Source organism: Monodelphis domestica, chromosome 3 (genome assembly GCF_027887165.1).
Source record: "Monodelphis domestica isolate mMonDom1 chromosome 3, mMonDom1.pri, whole genome shotgun sequence".
NCBI lineage: Eukaryota > Metazoa > Chordata > Mammalia > Didelphimorphia > Didelphidae > Monodelphis > Monodelphis domestica.
Window position 1 is genome coordinate 439,966,170 of NC_077229.1, and position 19,845 is coordinate 439,986,014.

The window sequence follows — 19,845 nt, forward strand, 5'->3', positions numbered from 1 at the left end:
GGATAAACTGCAGGGCTTAGAGTCAGAAAGACTCCTCTTCCTGAGTTCAAATCTGGCCTCAGATACTTAATAGCTGTGTGGTCCTGGGCAAGTCATTTAACCCTGTTTGCCTCAGATTCTTCTTTTTTTAAAAAATGAGCTGACTTGTACAGAAATATTTATAGAGCTCTTCTTATGGTGCAAAAGAATTGGAAATTGAGGGGATGACCATCAATTGAAGAATGGCTGAACAAACTGCGGCATATGTTGGTGACGTAATACAATAATGCTATAAAAATGATAAGCAAGATGTTTCAGAAAAAGCTGGAAAGATCCACATGAACTAATGCAGAGTGAAATAAACAGAATCAGGAAATGATGTATACAGTAACATTCTATGATGATCAACTGTGAAAGACTAAGCTACTCTTAAAAATACAGTGATCTGGAACATTTCTGAAGGACTTATGACTAAGAATTCTATCCACCTCCAGATAAAAAACTGTTAGGGTCAGATACCGATCAAAACGGATTATCTTTCACATTAATTTATTTACAATATTATTTGGGGATTTTGGTTTTATATGAGTTTTCTCTTAGAGCAATAACCTTAGAAGTGTGTTTTGCATAATACATGTATAATCCAGATCAAATTGATTACCATCTCTCAGAGGGAAGAGGGGAATAAGGGAAAAAAGCAATTTGGATCTTACAATTTTGGAAAATGTGTTGAAAATTGATATTTCATGTAATTGGGAAAATAAACTATCTTTGAATTTTAAAAATGATCTGGAAAAGAAAATGGCAAACCAATCCAGTATCTTTGCCCAGAAAACCCCAAATGGGGTCAGGAAGAGTTGGACATGATTGAAACACAAAATTAATGTTATATTCCCTTATTAGACTACAAGCTCCACAAATATAAGAACTATATACAATATAAATTTTGTATGTCATTAGGCACCCTTAAGTGTATTTGGAGGCATTTAAGAAAAAAGACATGAGTTTTCAAGGGGGAAATGGGAATATGACTGGGAGGAATGACCCGCATATTCTATTTTGAAGTTGTAGCAAGCTCCCTGTGAGGAAACTCCATCTACTAATGCAGTTTAGCAAAGACTATATAACTTACCAGTCATAAAAAGATGGGGCAGCTAGGGGGCATAGTGGATAGAAATTGGAAGCAGTTGAAATCAAATCTGGCCTCAGACATTTTCTAATTGTGTGACCCAGGGCAAGTCACTTAACCCCTTTTGTCTAGTCTTTGCTCTTCTCTTAAAAGGTGTTACCAAAACAGAAAGGATTAAAAAAAGAGTTGCTCAGGAATACTGAGAAATTAAGTGACTTGCCCTGGGTCACACAGCCTGTAGGTCTCAGAAGCAGGATTTGAATCATGTCTTCTTTCCAAGAGGCCAATTTTCTACAATGCTAAGCTGCCTCAGAATGGCAGGCATTAGTATTTGGCAAATGTTTGTTGTTTTAGATTTAATTTTGGCCAATTTCAGGGAATAGATATCTAGAACTGTAGAGAATAGAAAATGACTGTGTAAAGGGAACACCCCCACCACCACCCCCAGGTCATTCAACCTGCCTCCCTGCCCTGAGAGACTGGAAATCACATGAATTCACAGGTGATGCTTCTGGGCCAAAAGAAAGGATAAAAGAGGGGGTATGAGGAGGTGCTATCTCTATTTCCTTGGACTATCTGCTTTCTCTATTTCAAGTGAATAGTAATAAACTCTCTGGAAACTATGAACCAGGAATTTTAATTTAACTTTAACATGACCTCGGCTAAACCTTTCACTTTACACACAATGAAACCAAGGCTCATTATCTAAATGATCAGTTTGAGGGAAAATAAGGTACAAATGCAAAATTCCTGGATTTGGGGTCAGAGGATCTGGATTTAAAAACAGCATTGCTACTTCTAGCCTCTGTGACACCAGCAAGTGTGTTAAGCCCTCCAGACTTCAGTTTCCTCATCTGTGAAATGAAGGGTGACAACTAGATGAATTCTAAGGTTCCCATATATGTAAGTCTATACTCCTAATGATCCTATTATGTTGATAAACTGATGAACATTCAGAGGAGGGAAACCAGAATGGTGAAGGGTCTTGTTCAGACTATTTGAGGAACACATGGAAGGAGTGAGAACATTTGTTTCTGGTCAGTTGTTTTTCAGCTGTTTCCAAATCTTCATGACCCTATTTGGGGTCTTTTTCTTGCCAAGGAAATGCTTTGCCATTTCCTTCTCCAGCTCATTTTACAGATAATAAAACTGAGGTAAGTTAAGTGACTTGCCCAAGGTCACTCACTAGCATTGAGGCCAGGAAGATCATCAGGACGATGAGTCTTCCTTACTCCAAGCCTGGCAATCTGTCCACTGCAACATCTTGCTGACCAATTAATGGCATAAAAGTGCATTGAATGGTCATCTTGTCTGTCTCCAAAGGCTCAAAACAGTTCATAAAAATCTTCCAAAATAGAATTCTCGCTGCATTGCTACAAAGAAGACAGGAGTTATTATTCTTAGTCCCATTTTACAGAAGAAATATGGAGAGAGATCCTGCCAAGCTTACACAAAAGTAGTAAGTGGTGTTATTATTGGCAGCAGCTGTACCTGTTTAGATATTGCTTCACGGTTTGGAAAGTGGATCTGTGGCAGGTTTGAAATTTAACCCAAGAGGGATGTGTGTTTGAAACAAATCACATCCAAATGTCATGAGAAACACTGAATGTCTGTGTCGCAGCAGCATCGAAACTGTTCAAAGAACTCATGTGACTATTTTAGACTGGGGTAGGACATGTGGATCTTGTATCTTGACTATTTTCAAAACTTAGTGGCTAAATTCGTGTGTGCCTCTGCACAGGGCATGGCGATTCCTAGGGAGGAATGGAGTTTTGTAGCTAATCTGTCTTAAAAACCATCTTCTGAGAGATGAGTCCTCCAGCTGTGTTGAACTTTCCGAGGTAGGCCAGGGAATCTTTTCCCGAAATTCGAAATGAAGACAGACTAGCTGGCACTTCATCCAAGTGCCCTACCCCTGGTGCCTCCAGAATCCCAGGACATCTGGAAGCTGAAGGGAATATGAGCAGAACTGACTATCCTTCTGGGTGATCTGTTACTTTCAGCCTCTGGGCTTCTAAGGCAAGATACAAGCCCAGAGAAATATAGAAGGGGAGTACCACACCGGCTAATGTATATTACTCTTTCTATACACATTTTGTCCACACCTAATTCCTCTGAGAGTCAGCAAACATTGAGGGCAAAAGGTTTCTGAGAGAGGCCAGCTGTGGTGGGGTGAAGGGCAAAAGTGGGAGAGCTGGAACAATGGGGAAAGGAATTTCTCTAAAAAGGGTAGAGGGGTAAGAGAGAGAGAGAGAGAAAGTGTATGTGTGTGTGTGTGTGTGTGTGTTTCTTTTTAAAACACTCGCACACATGCAAGACCAATTCTTTCCAGGAAAGCAAAACAGTCAAGCTCGCTCAGCAGGGGTGGGATTATATTTGGGCTACCCTGATATGAAGTTTGCGAAAGAAGTAGCTGAGAGCTGCCCGCTGGATTTCTGACGATTTTCTGTATTCAGGGTCTGAAGTATTAGGTTTTCAAACAGTGCTGTATTCAAAGGAGCTGGAATAAACTAGAGCGTCGATTTCTCAAGATTACATTGTCAGGGTGTGGATGGAGTTGGCATGTTAACGGTTTCCCGTCCAACTTTGGATGGGCATTAATGATCCCTTAAAGGCAAAACTCTAAGGCAGCTTTGATTATCACCCCTCTGCACCGCACCCCCCCCCCACTCCCACCCAAATAGCTGTTGCTTCCCTTCCAACTCGGGGTCGCCGTTTCCCCTTCTCCTCCCCCACGCGTGTGTGTGTCTGTATGTGTCTGTGTGTGCGCGCGCACGCGCGCGCGCACGGAGTTAAACTGGATGGAGGTTTGGAGAGGAAGCAGGGAATCGCCTGAAAACAGAAGACTAAGTACCATTGTTTGCAGATAAGAAGGAAAAGTCACTAACCTTGCCTCTTGTCCGGAAAGGAAAACGCGCCTGGCTGAGGCTGTCTATCATTGCATAGCGCCTGAAAGTCAAGGAACTGGACTACGAGGAAAATATTTGGCACCCAGCTCCTCGGCACCCATGGCATGATTCAGTTGTTGGAAAGAGGGGAAAAGAAGAAAAAAGAACAGAAAAGAAAGAAAGAAAAAGGAGCGCTACTAAGTTTTGCACTTAGCTTAAGGAATAACCATGCATGTGGTTGAGCAGGAAAAGGCCGAAGGACATGGCCCTAGGGTGCGCGAGAAGCTGGTGTGAGCAGCAAAGAATGTCTTTTTTGAACAGAGAGGGGCCAGTTACCTTTCCAGCGCACACCACCACCCCTCTCCGCCTTCCCCCCCCCCCCACTCCCTCCCTGAAAGGGGAGTGATCAAGCCAACCGAGTCTGCTTTCTTAGGGGTGTGGGTTGGGTCACAGCAAGAGGGAGCCGCCCAGGGCCACCCCGGACCGCCGCCCCCGCCCCACCCCCCCCCCCCCCGCAGCCATTTGCTTGGCCCACAGCTTTGCCTCTGCATCTCCCCCTGGGGTTCTCCTCCCCTAAACTTCTTCCGTCCCGCCCAGAAGCCCGGAGAAGCTGGCGGATCCAAACCAAATAGGGGTGGCTACAAGAGAGTTACCCAGGGCTGGAGGAGGAGGAGGGAGGTGATAGGAGGTTAGGGTTCTGCAGGACACAAAGAACAGGAGAAAGAGGGAGTCCCTCAGACCTAGGAAACTGGGGCCGGCAGCGAGAGAAAGGGACACGTTCTCTACATGCTCTGATGCCTTTGCACACCCTTGCCCTTTTACTTACTCAATCTGACTTTTGCTTACCCAATCTGTTTTCTCCGGGCTCAAACTGTTGCGAGTGGGCGTGAATTTCCTATATAACGCAGGACCCGGCAGCTTTCTTTCAATGATGCCTCAGAAAGGCTACAAGAGATCGGGGACTATAGAGAGCCTAAACTAAAAGGCTCCAGCTGTGAATAATAATAATTGTTTTAAAGAGTTGGCCAGAAGGCCGATGGGTTTGAACAAGGTTGAAATATGCCAGAAAACATGAGAGCCATTTGTTAGGGTCACCTTCGGAGTGGATCATGCTCACCTCCTTCCTTCAGTATATCTAGCCTGTAGCCAAGCATCCTGGGAAGTTATCCAGCCTAAAGCTAGGTAATTCAGCTACTAATGAGAAAGGTCTTTTGGAGCTTGGTCCAGTAGGCTCCTGAAAGGCTGACTCACCACACTCTGGAAGAGTCCAGCCTGACCTGAGCAGCAGCATGACTTGCAGACTCTCTCCAGTGTAATGCCAGGTGTGCAAGATTAACTTCTCACGGGAAACAAAGAGGAAGGAATTCAAGGTTATACCTATGTGCTTAACTATAGAGCTGGAAGAGACTAGAGGGACCAGCTGGTCAATCCAACCTCATTAGAAGGCACCTAGTCTTATCCCCTTATTTTACAGATGAGAAAATGGAGTTAATTCAATTTTTTTAAGTGAATTATTTAGGGCAGCTGGGTGGCTCAGTGGATGGACAGCCAGGCCTAGAGATGGGAGATCCTGGGTTCAATTCTGGTCTCAGATACTTCCCAGCTGTGTGACCCTGGGCAAGTCACTTGACCCCCATTGCCTAGCCCTTACCACTCTTCTATCTTAGAACAAATAAACAGTATTGATTCTAAGATGAAGGTAAGGATTTTTAAAAAGTGAATTATTCAAATAAATTAACCTTGCTTAAGGTTATAATGGCAGTAAATGTGGCAGTAAATGGCATAGTTAGGATATAAACCCAAGTCCTTTAACTCCAAATCATATTTTCTATTTCTATTCCTAGAAAGTGCCCCAGAAACAAGTAGGTCTCATAAGGCCTGACAAGAGAGGTAAGATCACTCGGAGTTTTTGTTAATAAACTCAGCATTAGGATAGCCAAGTTGCTTGTCATATTTCACAGAACTGTCAGCCTCAGTTTCCTCATCCGTAAAATGGGAATAATATATATATATATGTGTGTGTGTGTATGTTTATATGTATAAACACACACAGAGCTAGGTGGTTCAGTGAATAGTGTACTAGGCCTGGAGCCAGGAAGATCCATATTCCTGAATTCAAATGTGGCCCCAGACACTTACTAGTTGTATGACCCAGAGCAAGTCACTTAACACTGTTTGCCTCAGTTTCCCCAACTGTAAATAAGCTGGAGAAGGAAATGGTAAACCACTCCAGTATCATTAACATGGAACAAAATGCAAATAAGGTCAGAAAGAATCAAATATGACTGAAAAGCAACTGAACAAAACGGGGGAAAGAAAGTCAGACAGAGAGAGTCATTACATAAAAATCTATTAAGGAGAGAGGCCTCATTTTCTCAAAAATAACAGCATGGTACAATAGGAAAATGGTTATATTTCCAGTCAGAAGACTGAGATTAAAATACTGTCTCTTTTATTTAAAACTGCCAGTGCAGCTTGGGAAAGTCACTTAACTTCATTTAATTTAAATGAATTTCATTTCATTTCCCCACCTATAAAATGAGTGAATTATACTAGATGGCCTCTAAGAGTCCATCCTGCTCTATATTTATCAATTACAGTATAAACTATGGTCTAAAGACTCCAACATCTTTAGATGTTGAAAATTATTCTCCTAGAGTAATTCTGGGAGAGGCCAAGAGTAGTCTGCAGCATCTGTTGCCACAACAACATGTCTATGGCTAATCTCTTTCTCTGTACATCAAGGGTAAGCCCAAAGCATCCTGGTAAAATTGTGGGAAAATAAGCACAGACCTAGATTACTAACTGGAAGGATCAAGTGGGTTTGGGGTCATTCCAGACCCACTAGTTAGGGTTAGGTTAACTTTGAACTGGTAAACATTTTCCTGAAGATCTTGCAAATTGCATGAGGTCCTATAATAGGATCACAGAGTTGGCAGTGACCTTAGAGGTCAGACATTACTAGGTTTGACTAGGGTCCTGAGGTAGGATAGAAAGAAATCTTAGAAATGGAGGATCAGAATTTAAGGACCAGCTGAACTATTTATTACTCAGCTCACCCTGAGGAAGTCATTCCACTTGAGGCTTAATTTCCTAAATAGGGATAATAATCTGTCAAAAAATTGTAATAATGAAAAGATTTTCTAAACTTCTATAAATATTATAGAAACTTGAGTTGTGTATAAGTTGGTGGATAATAACATTAACTAGCAATCCTATTATTGTCTTAAGGTTTAAAGAGGTTCCAGTTCGCCTTCCCCTATCACATACCCCAAAAAACCTCACATGGTAAGGGACAGATCATGCAAATATTTTTATTCTTATTCTTATTTTATTTTAAAAACTCAGTCTTAGAGAGTTTAAGTAACTTTCTCAAGGTCATTTAACTAATAAATTTGAGTTCCAGGATTCAAACCTTTCTTGTTTGATTCAAAGACAATATAAATAAACTGACTTTTTAGAGTGTCTCTCTGAATAGCCTTTGTTTTAAACAAAGAGAAGAGTTTGGGGTTTAAGAATTCATATCCCTCTTTTACCTTGTATGGGCAACAAGGTTGTGCAGCTGATAGGAGGTGCTAGGGGCCTGAAATCAGGAAGACCCCAAGAAAACCCCAGTAAGGTCACAAAGAGTCAGATACCACTGAACAACAACTCTTACTTTGGGTCTTTCCTAACTTCAAAGATCTAAAGCTTCAAAGTGTTGTGGTGGTGGATGTTTCCATTACTCCTATGGAAAGGAAACTAGAACAAGTTCTGGACTTTCTGCCACTGTGTTGGAACAGGCAACAATGGGAATATTAGAGAGAGAAGAAATTGACAAGACTGACAGTTGGTGGGGGAAGGGACAACTGGGAGTGGCAGTGGGTCTTGTAACTAGCACTTCCTTCCTGGCATGGGTAGTGGGAGGGGCTTGGGCTTCCCAGTCTTGATAGAGAGGCCTTGATTTCTTCAGCCCAAAGAGACAGGCCCAACCAGCTCTAAAAGTCAGAACTTTTCTTGTTGCTTACTGTCTACTGCTAAGATTTTGAAATTAAGAAAACTAGCACAGATATAGCATAGGCAGGAATAAGAGAAACCCTCCACCAGCCTGTGAGGCCTGGCCTCAACTCCAAAGCTGAGAAAGACTCCAACCTTATTTAGAGACCTCCCTCTTCCCTTTTCCTTGATACCTGTTCAATCCAAACTGATTATTAAAATTTATCTTATCTGAATATCGCAGTCAGATAAGTGGACTATCTTTCTTGGGGCATAGAGGGAGCTGAACCTCAGTTCAGTCATCCAATTACAAACTTTCCTTATCAGACCCCTGCTGGGTGACCAAATTCTGGGGAAAGGCTTGTCCCTCAGGAGGATCCATGTTTACCTGCTCTGGGGAAACTTCAGCAGCAATCCAGTGAGAAAATATCCCCACAGGCTATCATAAGTAGCTCATTTCTTGGACACCCCATTTGGTTCAAAAATAGCCTCTCAGCAGGGGGCATCACTCTCCTTTTCCTCACCGGCAACCATATTCCTTCTCTCCCTTCAACTCTTCCATACCCTGCTACAAACCTTCCATATCTCCTGTTTTTTCAATCCCTCATCTCTCCCTGTAGATATTACACTCCTTAATTACGGTTCCACCAGTGGCTCAGTACTGGAAGAAAAGCAACTGTTGCCCAAGTGATCCCAACAGTACTTGAGAGTCCACCAAAAGTGAGTTGGTTAATGTTTAACAGCTAACACTCTGGAGGGGGGGGATGTAGCATGATACCCTTTTAAGTTGAATTTGCATTATTAATGTTTTCTCCATCACTTTCTTAAATCTAGACAATCAACCAAACAATAAATCAAACCCTGATTTGTAGTACCTTTTCTGAGGCAAATGATCACATTGAAAATTTAATAATCAAGACCCTGTTTGAGTTGGCTCGAGTGCAGCCCTGATACTAAGGGTATTTTTGAGGATGATAAGCTGGATTATGGTCAAGGAAGTCAAGGGGAAGAGGGAAGGCTTTGCTTTAGAATTTAAGGTTATTCTACTATTTCCAGTCTTTATTGAATAGTCCATTTGTCTTACTAGATTGGTCCAGTGTTCTCTCAGAATCCAAAGACAATATAGCATGGTCAAAAGCAATACCATCTCCCAGTTACACAGGCTTACAACCTAGTTGTCATCTTCTAGGCCTCACTCTTTCACCCTCTTTCACCAAATTTGGCCAAATCTTGTCAATTTAGCCTTATTGTTGGTCTGGATGTTTATTTTATCAACATTTATTTAATTTGATGATTGTAGGCTGTCCTTATTTTCTCTGATTCATTTTTGCTCTAGTTTCATACCATTTTCATCATATGTATATTTATAGATATAGAGGCATAATGCAATTTTTCATTGACAATTCTATAAGTCTTGTGTTCTTAAAAATTGTTGTTTGGTCATTTCAGTCATGTGCAATTTTTTGTGACCTTTTGGGGGGTTTTCTTCACAAAGATATTGTAGTGATTCACCATTTCCTTCTCCAGCCCATTTTACTGATGAGGGAATTGAAGTAAGTAGGGTCACATAACTTGTCCAGGGTCACAGAACTAGTGAGAGTCTTAATCAGATTTGAACTCTGGAAGATATCTTCCTGACTCTAGGACTAGAAATGACTCTATTATTATATCCATTGTACGACCTAGCTGCCCTAGTTTATCTAAAAAATTGAGTAGCATTGATGACATGGCTTGCTTTTGTATTCCAATATTAAAACAAATTAAAATACTTAAGAAAATTGGTGAATAAAAATAGGATATTTTTAATTTTTAATTAAAGCTACTATTTTTTAAATTAGTATACCATCATTAAGCAATATAATTGTTTAAATTATAAAAGTACTTTCACCCCCTCAAAAAAGACTATAGGTTATCTGAATGTATTATTGTTTGCTCTTCACAAAATTTAATTTTCCTACATCCCATTCTTTCCTGAACATTCTCTTTGCTTTTTACAATAGTAGCTAGTTATCTAATAATTAAAACTATGCCAGTATGTTCATGGAAGATGGCATTAATGGAAGAAGGCTCCTGCCCTCACCTCACTTGCCTCTTAGATAGCGTGCATGTATTTTAACAGTGGCCTTCAGGAGACAATCCCCTGTTTTTATTTAGCCCCAAATTATGACTATTGCTAAGAATTTCAGACCATGGAGAGGGAAAAAAGACTAACAAACTGGTGGTAGAGATAATCTGAGATAGATAGACCTTTCAGTACCCACCCTAATTCTACAATATTAAGAAACTACCCTCCTACCTATGACTAATTCGTAATAATGCTTGACATTTAAATAGTGTTTTAAGCTTGCAAAGTGCCATAGATACATCATCTCATTTAGTCCTCACAAGAACTGAATGAGTTAAGTCATTTCCCCCATTTCACAGGTGAGGAATCAATACCTAGAATGGTCCAATGACTTGCTAGGGTCACAAAACATCTAAGTATCTGAGGCAGGATTTGTACCCAGGTCTTCCAGACTACTGCTTCAGGGCTTTCTTCTTTCCATGTTGGTCTTACAGAGAAAAATCGTACTTCCCCAATGAAAACAAAAGTAAGGGGTATGATCATTTTCTTGCCTGAAAAGAAGTCTGTGTCTAAAATACAATCTTCCCTTAGTATAAGGCAGAATCATGTTAACAAAATGTTTGCCAAGCCCTTCAGAATATTTGCTCATTGAGAACATACGTGAAGTAAGTGAATCTAGAATCTTTGCCTACTCACTCTTGTGGGAAGCACACTTGTAGAGGATCACGAGTCAGTTCAGTAAGAAGAACCACCTACAGGACTACCCCTAGAACCCTCAAAGTGGTAGTTACTCTTTAGGGAATCCAACTTGCAAGTTCCAATACAAATTGGTCAGTTGGGTGATGCTGTGGATAAAGCATAGAACCTGAAATCAGGAGAACTAAATTTGAATCTTGCTTCAGACACTAGTTTTTAAACCTTGGACAAGTCACTCAACCTCTCTGTGCCTCAGTTTTCACATCTATAAAATGGGAATAATGACTATGCCAAAGTCATTTTGAAGATCAAATGAGTTAACATTTGGAGAGCACTTTTCAGACTTAAAAGTAATATAAATGCTAGTTATCATAGCGATTATTATTAAGAACTCCAGAGGAGAGATTACATAAGTAATATAATTTAACTAATGAATGGGATGAATTTAAATAAGGGAGAAATTATCTGACCAGTACTTGTTTCAGTTGGGGGGACTCTCGCTTCATAGAGTAGGTAGAATTTGAGCTATAGCTTGAGGGGAAAAGGGAATTTAACTAGGCCAGACAGGGGAAAGACTTGTCTGTTGGGACATTACAGAAAAGAAAACATCAGAGCAAAACCACAGAGGTAAGAAGACATCATATGCTTGTAAACCAGTAAATTAAATCAGTTTGGATTAATCAGAATATTTCTGTGGAAGGGAATAATGGAACATAATTACAAATCATGCTTATACAACACTTTTAAAGTTTTTTTCCTCTTAAAAACCCTGTGAAGTAGGTAGTATTCGTATCATCTCCATTTTGGAGAAGAAAGAGCTGAGGTACGGTGATATTAAATGGCCAAGAACCTAGTAAGGATCAAGTCCAGGCAGGGCTCAAAAATCAGATTTCTGAATTAGAATGTCTGATTCTAAAACCTTTATTCCTTCTACTCTACCACACCATACTATACAAGACTGATAAGGTCTCAAATATCAGTCAGACTTCTCAAGTTCCCGGCAAGACATAGATGATAACTACTCAGAAGTGTTGCTGGAGCTGATGCCTCAGAGGACAAATGCTTTAAATCCTTTTCCATCTAGAGAGAGAGAGAAATTTACTCTGTTTTGAAATAAATCAATCACTACAACAATAATATGAGCATCTGTAGGAATAAGTTATGGATAGACTGGTTTCAAGAATTAGTTAAAAAAAGGAAATTTTGATACAAATTTTGATTCTGGGAAGGAGAAAGGAATTGTGGGAGTTTGGACTGACAATAACTGACTTCATTTCCTTCTTGGATTTCTACCAAGTTAGAAGTAGGTTGATCTCTCTGCTTGAATTTTCACCAAGCTGAAGGAGTCTTTGAACTTTTCATATGTTATTTGGTCACCACAAAGAACTGGTTCTGGAGTCAGAGTTGGTTCAAAGTTGGGATCCAGTATTAGTCCTGGAGTCTGAGGATTCCAGTTCAAATCCTACCTCTAGCATTTAGTACATGTGTGACTTTTAGCAAGTCTCTTAACCTGTCAAATGAGGGGACTGCCGTAGATAAGCCTCTGAGGTTCCATCTATCTCTAACTCTATAATCATTCCCATCCTGAGAAGTGAATTCAACACTCACTGTTTCTTGAGTGTTCAGACAAAGAATGAACTGTAGTGAGAGGGGGGAGAGGACTCCCTCTTCTAACAACAAACAGACAGATATGCACACCTCTGAATGATACTGAATTTCACTGGGATAGGAAAAGAATATAATCCCCCTAAGTATTTAATAACTACATTTCAATAAGTAGAGCTTTGTTTCTGCTTGGGGTGAAGTTACTTAAAAGTTTATGCATTTAAATGATCCAAACCAGGCTTTGAAGTATCCTCTGAATTAAGATGAAAGGGTCTTTTATTAGTATTACTGAGTTTGGCAAGTCAGCCAGCGCTGAGCAATGGAATAGAGATTCATGGGTTATCTTCACCCAGAAAGATATGTGGCTTCATTCCTTTGATTCTCTGGAAGCACAAGCAGTTAATGCATCTTTATACTCCAGAATCCATCTGCATTGCCCCTCTTTCATAGTCCTTGGAAGCATCATCCCTTTGGATAGTGAGAAGACTGCCTTTGTTACTTTCCAGTACCACTTGAGTGATGCAAATAACACAGTGACTCATGGTTGTTAGTCACTTAAATTTCTGTCATACTAGACATGCCAAAAGCCTGCAGAGAGCCACCAGAGAGCAATGGGATTTGCCTGTATTCAGTCACTATTGTTCAGGATGACAAACACACCATTGTTCATGATCAAAAGTCTCTGCAGGATGGGCCAAAAAAGCCATCAGATCTCCCCTCATCCTAGTGATGAGCAATAGTTCTCCATTTCCAATGAGAATGGAACATAGGAAACAGAATGATGGGAAGAGAATGCAAGTCAATGGGCTTCAACTGTGGTGGGAAAACTGTTAGACCTAAGAAATGCATTTCTTCTCCAGGGAGTTATTCTTCCCAGAAGAGACAGTCATGAAGAAGTCCAATTTGACTGCATGATTAGAGTGGGAGCCTGCCTAAAGTCAGAGGTTGAGTGATGATCTTTCAGAGTCCCTGCAAATTCTGGGATTCTATAGCTTTATCACTCCTTGAAAGTCCAGGGGCATAAGGTATGAGAGGGATACTTTATTGTTGTTTGCTTATTTTTCAGTCATGTTCAATTCTATGTGACCCTATTTGGGGCGTTCTAGGCAAATATCCCGGAGTAGTTTGCCATTTTTTTCCCTAGTTCATTTTACAGATGAGGAAACAGCTGCAAACAGGCTTCAGTGACTTGCCCAGGATCACACAGCTTGTAATATTTGAGACCAGATTTGAACTCAAAGAGATGAGTCTTCCTGTCTCTTAGCCTAGCACTCTATCCACTGCACCACCTACCTGCCCATGTATAATTTAGTTGTGGAGAGAAGAGTGGGAGGGTCATGCACAGGCTATTAGTTGAGTGACCTTCTGCGTATCCTTTCCAAAAGATTTATTTCCAGTGGTCTTTGTTCCCCTGGAGGAATGTCAAAATACCTCAACATCTATACAGTTGTCAGAGATGACATTTGCTCACTGACAGCTCTTATTTAGCATCTATTCATGCCTTGGGGGAGGAGGGCCATTTGGTTAAACATACCATTTAGTTTTCTGAGCTCTGTGTCTGAATCCTGGGAAACATATGTAGTCTAAACACCTGGAATCCTGAAAATAGCAAATACTAACAAGCCCATCCAATGACCTCAGCCTGAACTTTTGGTATGTCACTGATTGATGATGGATCTGGCAGTGAGTATGGAAAGATGCCCTCATGGTACTGAGGTCATTGTTCACCTGGGCACCAAAAAGCTTTCATTAAGGAGCTGAGATACTGCTTGTGCTAACGCCATCAGCAGGACAGATGTTCCAAGTCACTTTCCCATTGACACAGAGAGAGATTTACCCTTTCTGGGGGTGGTCTATCGTTATTAATATCAACTACAGTAATAAGAACAGCTAGCATTTATATAGTGCTTCAAGGTTTGCAAAACACTCTTTGATCCTTACCAAACACTCAAAGGTAGGTGCTATTATTATGCCCATTTTGCAGATGAGGAAACTGAAGCTGAGAGGTTGTGGTTTACCCAAGATCACACAACTAGAAAATATTTAACATGAGTTTTTAATTCAGTCTTTCCTAGCTCTAAATCTGACCCTCCATCTACTCTGCTAGGTTATTTAACTAATGAATGTCAGGCTTGAAAGTTTGGTGCCTGGCTCTGACATTATTTGCTATGTGGTGACGGAAAAGTCATTTAGTTCTCTGAGTCTTTGTGTCCTTATCTGTAACATGGGGATAATTGAATTTAACAATACCTACTTCCCAGGATTGTTTCAGAGAAAAGCCATCTGTAAACCTTAAAGCAACTTATAAATATAAATCATTATTAATAGTTGCATGACAAAAACAATACGAAAAAGAATCAAGAGATTTGGGTAACCATTCTATACTTTGCTGTGTGTTCATCTACCATAAGGGCTTTTGTTATTGTTCAGTTGTTTCAATTGGGTTCAACTTGGGTGTTGTGTTCCTGATCCCTTTTGGGGTTTTCTTGGCTAAGATATTGGAGTGGTTTGTCATTTCCTTCTCCAGCTGATTTCACTGAGGCAAACAGAGTAAAGTGATTTACCAGGATTGCACAGCTAGTAAGCAAATGAGGCTGGATTTGAATGAACTCAGGTCTATCCACCATGCCATCTAACCAAGGGTTAATTGAACCCTATTGGGTATGAATGAAGTACCAGAAGTCTGTAACCCCCTCTGGGGATTTAGAAGGTACTTCACTAGTTCTAGGTTCTATAATTTCATTACACTAGATTCCCTTGCCACGAGTTCAAAGCACAGACCCCTTGCCACTTGGTAGACAATGTGAAACTGTTGATTTAGCAGGAAAAATTCATAAATCATGTTTTCTTCTGCATTTCTACTCCGACAATCCTTTCTCTCAATGTGGACGGTGTTCTTTCTCATAAGTCCCTCAGGATTGTCCCAGACTATTGTATTGCTATTAGTAGCAAAATCTATTACATTTGATCACCCCATAATGTTTCAGTTACTGTGTACATTCTCCTGGTTCTGCTCATTTCATTCTGCATTAGTTCATATTGAACTTTCCAGTTCTTTCTGAAATCATCCTGTTGATCATTCCTTATAGCACAATAGTATTCTGTCACTATATATACTACAATTTGTTCATCCATCCCCCAATTGAGGGACACCCCATCATTTTCCAGTTTTTTGCCATCATAAAAAGCATGGCTATAAATATTTTTCTACAAACATTTTTATCACTGTGGGGTACAAACCTAGCAGTGGTATTACTGGATCAGAGGCTATGCATTCCTTTAAAGCCATTTAAGCATAATTCCAAATTGCCTTCCAGAATGGTTGGATCAATTCACAACTCCACCAGCAATGCATTAGTGTTCTAATTTTGTCACATTCCCACCAACATTTATTATTCTCCTTTACTGTCACATTGTCCAATCTGCTAAGTGTAAGGTGGCACCCAGGAGTTGTTTTGATTTGCATTTCTCTAATCAGAAGGGATTTAGAACACTTTTTCATGTGAATATTAATAATTTTGATTTCTTCATCTGAAAGGTGCCTATTCATATCCCTTGACCACTTGTCATTTGGGGAATGGCTTGATTTCTTGTACATTTGACTTAGTTCCTTATATATTTGAGAAAGTAGAACTTTGTCAGAAAATTTGGTTATAATTTTTTCCCAGTTTGTTGCTTCCCTTCTAATTTTGGTTGCATTGGTTTTATTTGTACAAAACATTTTTAATTTAATGTAATCAAAATTATTCAATTTACATTTTGTAATATTCTCTATCTTGTGCTTGGTTTTAAATGTTTCCCTTTTCTATAGATCTAATAAGTATACTATTCTATGTTCACCTAATTTACTTATAATTTTACTCTTTATATTTAAGTCATTTGCCCATTTTGAATTTATCTTGGTATAGAGTGTGAGATATTGATCAAAATCTAATTTTCCCCATACTGTTTTCCAGTTATCCCAAAAGTTTTTGTCATATAGTCTGTTCTTATAACAAAACCTGGTGGGATCTTTGGGTTTATCCAACACAAGCTTGCTGAGGTCATTTACCCCAATAATAGTGGTGATTAATGGACATCTTTGCTTGATTTTGTCACAAGCTTTTTCTGTATCTATCGAGATCTTCATGTGATTTCTATTAGTTTGGTTATTGATATGGTCAATTATGTGGATGGTTTTCCCAATATTAAACCAGTCTTGCATTTGTAGTATAAATCCCACCTGATCATAATGAATGATCCTTGTGATAACTTGCTAGAGTCTCTGCTAGCATTTTATTTGAGATTTTTGCTTCTATGTTCATTAAGGAGATTGTTCTATAGTTTTCTTTCTCTGTTTTTGTTTTTCCTGGCTTGGGAATCAGTACCACATTTATGTCATAAAAAGAATTTGGTAGAACTCCTTTGCTTATTTTGTTAGTTTCTATAGTATTGGGATTAGTTGTTCATTATATGTTTGATAGAATTCACTTGTGAATCCATCTAGCCCTGGGGATTTTTTCTTAGGGAGTTTCTTGATGGCTTGTTCAAATTCTTTTTCTGAGATGGGATTATTTAAGTATTCTAGTTCCTCTTTTGTTAGGCAATTTATTTTTTGTAAATATTAATCCATTTCACCTAGATTAGTATATTTATTTTCATATAACTGGGCAAAATCACTTTTAATAATTGCCTCAATTTCTTCTTCATTAGAGGTGAGATCACTCTTTTCATTTTTGATATTGTTAATTTGATTCTCTTCTTTTTTAAAAGAATTATGTTAACCAATAATTTATCTATTTTATTTGTTTTTTCAAAGAACCAGCTCCTAGCCTTAGTTAAAATCTAATTTCTTCCAGTAACCCAAGTAATTGGGTTTTTATGTTGGTGTGTCTAGGCTACTAAGGTTTATTTTCTTCTGTATAATTTGTACACAATCTGTTCCATTGATTGAGCACTTTTATTTAAACCAAGAACAAATTGTTTTGAGAATTAGTACTTTGTAGTACAGTTTGATATCTGGTACTTCTAGGCCTTCATTTTTATTTATAAAAATTATTTCCCCTGATATTCTTGACCTGTTTAGACTCCATATGACTTTCATTATTTTTCTAGTCCTATAAAGCAATACTTTGGCAATTTAATTGATGTAGCATTGAATAAATAAATTTAGGAATCATTGTGAGCTTTATTATACATATATTTACTTGTTTACCCATGATCAATTTATATTTTTCCAATTACAGAGGTCTTCTTTCTACATAATTATTTAAAATGGAATATCTCTTTCAACCTCTTCCTGCTGGGTTTTATTGGCATCACGTAGGAATGCTGGTGATTTGTGTGGATTCATTTTATATCCAGTAATTTGGCTGAAGTTAAAATTGTTTCAATTAATTTTTAGTTGACTATCTAGAGTTCTTTAAGTACACATCAAATCATCTGCAAAAAATTCATCTTTTTTTGTCTTGTTATAACCAGTATTTTAAATACTATGTTAAATATAAATAGTAGCAACAAACAACCTTGTTTTGCCTCTAATTTTACTGGAAAGGATTCTCCCTATTACATATTTTATAATTATCCCTATTATATGTAATATTAGCTTTTAGATATATGGATATATCCATGCATATATATGGACATAAATTTGTATAATATAAACATATAATTTGTCATTCTAAGGAAAAGGTACATTTATAAAACAACCTAACAATTGAAAAGTACTCTACATGATATCTCATCTGATTCTCATACAACTCTAGGAGGGAAGAGCTATTATCCCCAATTTACAGTTGAGGAACTTGACACAAAAAAGTCAAGTGACTTGCTCAGGGTCTAGAGATCTTAGAAAGGATCTAAACTTAAGCCTTCTGGATCCCAAGTCCAGCACTCCATTCACTCTACCATCTGGCTGAAAATTTGTTGATCTCTTCTCCTTTTGTTCATGAAGGTATTTAGAAACATACATTTTCTCCTAAAGTGTGCATTGGTTGTATATGAAAAATTTTGGCATGTTATCTTTAACAAAATTAAAGGAATTATCTTTTATTTATATAACATTCTTTGACTCCCTATGTCTATAAAATTAAGTCATTAATCTCTAGGAAGTTTTTAATACTTTTTAGTACCTCTGTATTTAGTACAATTTTACTGCATTATGGTCAGTAAATCATTTGTCCAATATTTTTGCTTTTCTAGATTTTTTGTGAGGTTTTATATCCAGACACAATTGATTTTAATAAAGTTGCTACCACATTTGAAAATGTGTATAACCCTTTCTATTCCCATTTAGTAATTGTCCAAGGATTATCATGTCTGATTTCTCTAAAATTCTTATAGGTCTTTAACTTCTTTGAAATTTATTTTTTGCCTAGATTTACCTAGGCCAGAAAGTAGTACAATTATTTCTCCCACCATTTTTACTTTGATTTTTATTTTAATTTGTGTTTCATTTAGTTCTTCCTATAAGTATTTAGAAAATATGCCATTTAGTATGTATAAGAATTGAAATTAATTCAATGTCTGCTAGCTTTTAGCAAAATAGTTTTAATTTTTATCTCTTCTAATGAAGTCTAAATTTGCTACTGCCCTGTCTGAAATCATTCTATCCTTGTTATGTATTCACCTGATACATGATAGAGTTTGCTCTTTCCCTTTATTTTAAATCCATATGATTTTATGTTTCTAGTGGGTTTCTTATAAACAACAAAACTGTATCTTGTTAAATATTTTAAGATTTTGCTTTCTAATTTATTCTGCTAAACTCTTTTATGGGTTAGTTCATTCCAATCATGGTTATAATAGTTTTTTTTCATTTTTAATTATGTCATGTTGCTGTCACTTCTCTCCTTTTTTTCCTCTACTCTTCTTTTCCTATTTATTTCATGTTATTTCATTTATATTTATTATTTTTTTATTTATATTTTTAGATGACTTCAAGTTCTTCCCTTTAAATCTTCTCTTCACTATCCCTATTCCAAACTTAAAAGCCAAGATGGAGGAATAAACCAGGTTAGCTCTGAATCACCACAAGAATCCTCTCTGACCAAGATTAATATATCACCACAAAACAAATACAGGAGTGAAATAACCAACAAGAAGACAATTAAACAACTGTCAAGAAGAGAAAAACCCAAAAGGTAAGCAGAGAACATCTGGGGCACTGGGGTGAGAGGAGAGGAGAGCCAGAAAGAAGCTGTAGCAAGGAGGGAAGAGCAAGCCAAGTGTAAGCTACATACCCCCACCACACATCTTCTGTCACAAGTTTAGAACCTAAGACCAAGGCAACATTCAGTCCCTGAGATCCTGCCTGGACAAATACTGGTAAAAGCCAACCCACACCCTTTGAAATTTCAAAACTGTGTAAAAGTCCAGAGCCTAGGGCAATCTGGAATGAAGTGAGTTGATCAATGTGGGCCCAGAGTGAAGCCAGGAATCTCAGTCTGGGCTTGGGATGAGGACATAGTTCACACATTGGGGTGAGGACACAGTTCACAGCCCCATCTATTTGCCCCCAAATAAGGGTG

The 19,845-nt window shown here is 38.5% G+C and overlaps 1 protein-coding gene across 1 annotated transcript in view; it reads right to left on the reverse strand.

Moving 5' to 3' along the window:
- Window positions 1-4,347, reverse strand: part of ADAMTS12 (ADAM metallopeptidase with thrombospondin type 1 motif 12) — a 563,652-nt gene extending 559,305 nt beyond the window's left edge. Inside the window, exon 1 of the mRNA XM_003340624.4 lies at window positions 3,997-4,347. Within this exon, the coding sequence (XP_003340672.2) occupies window positions 3,997-4,123 (127 nt within the window). The 5' untranslated portion in view covers window positions 4,124-4,347. The remainder of the gene's footprint in view (window positions 1-3,996) is intronic.
- Window positions 4,348-19,845: the final 15,498 nt, after the last annotated feature.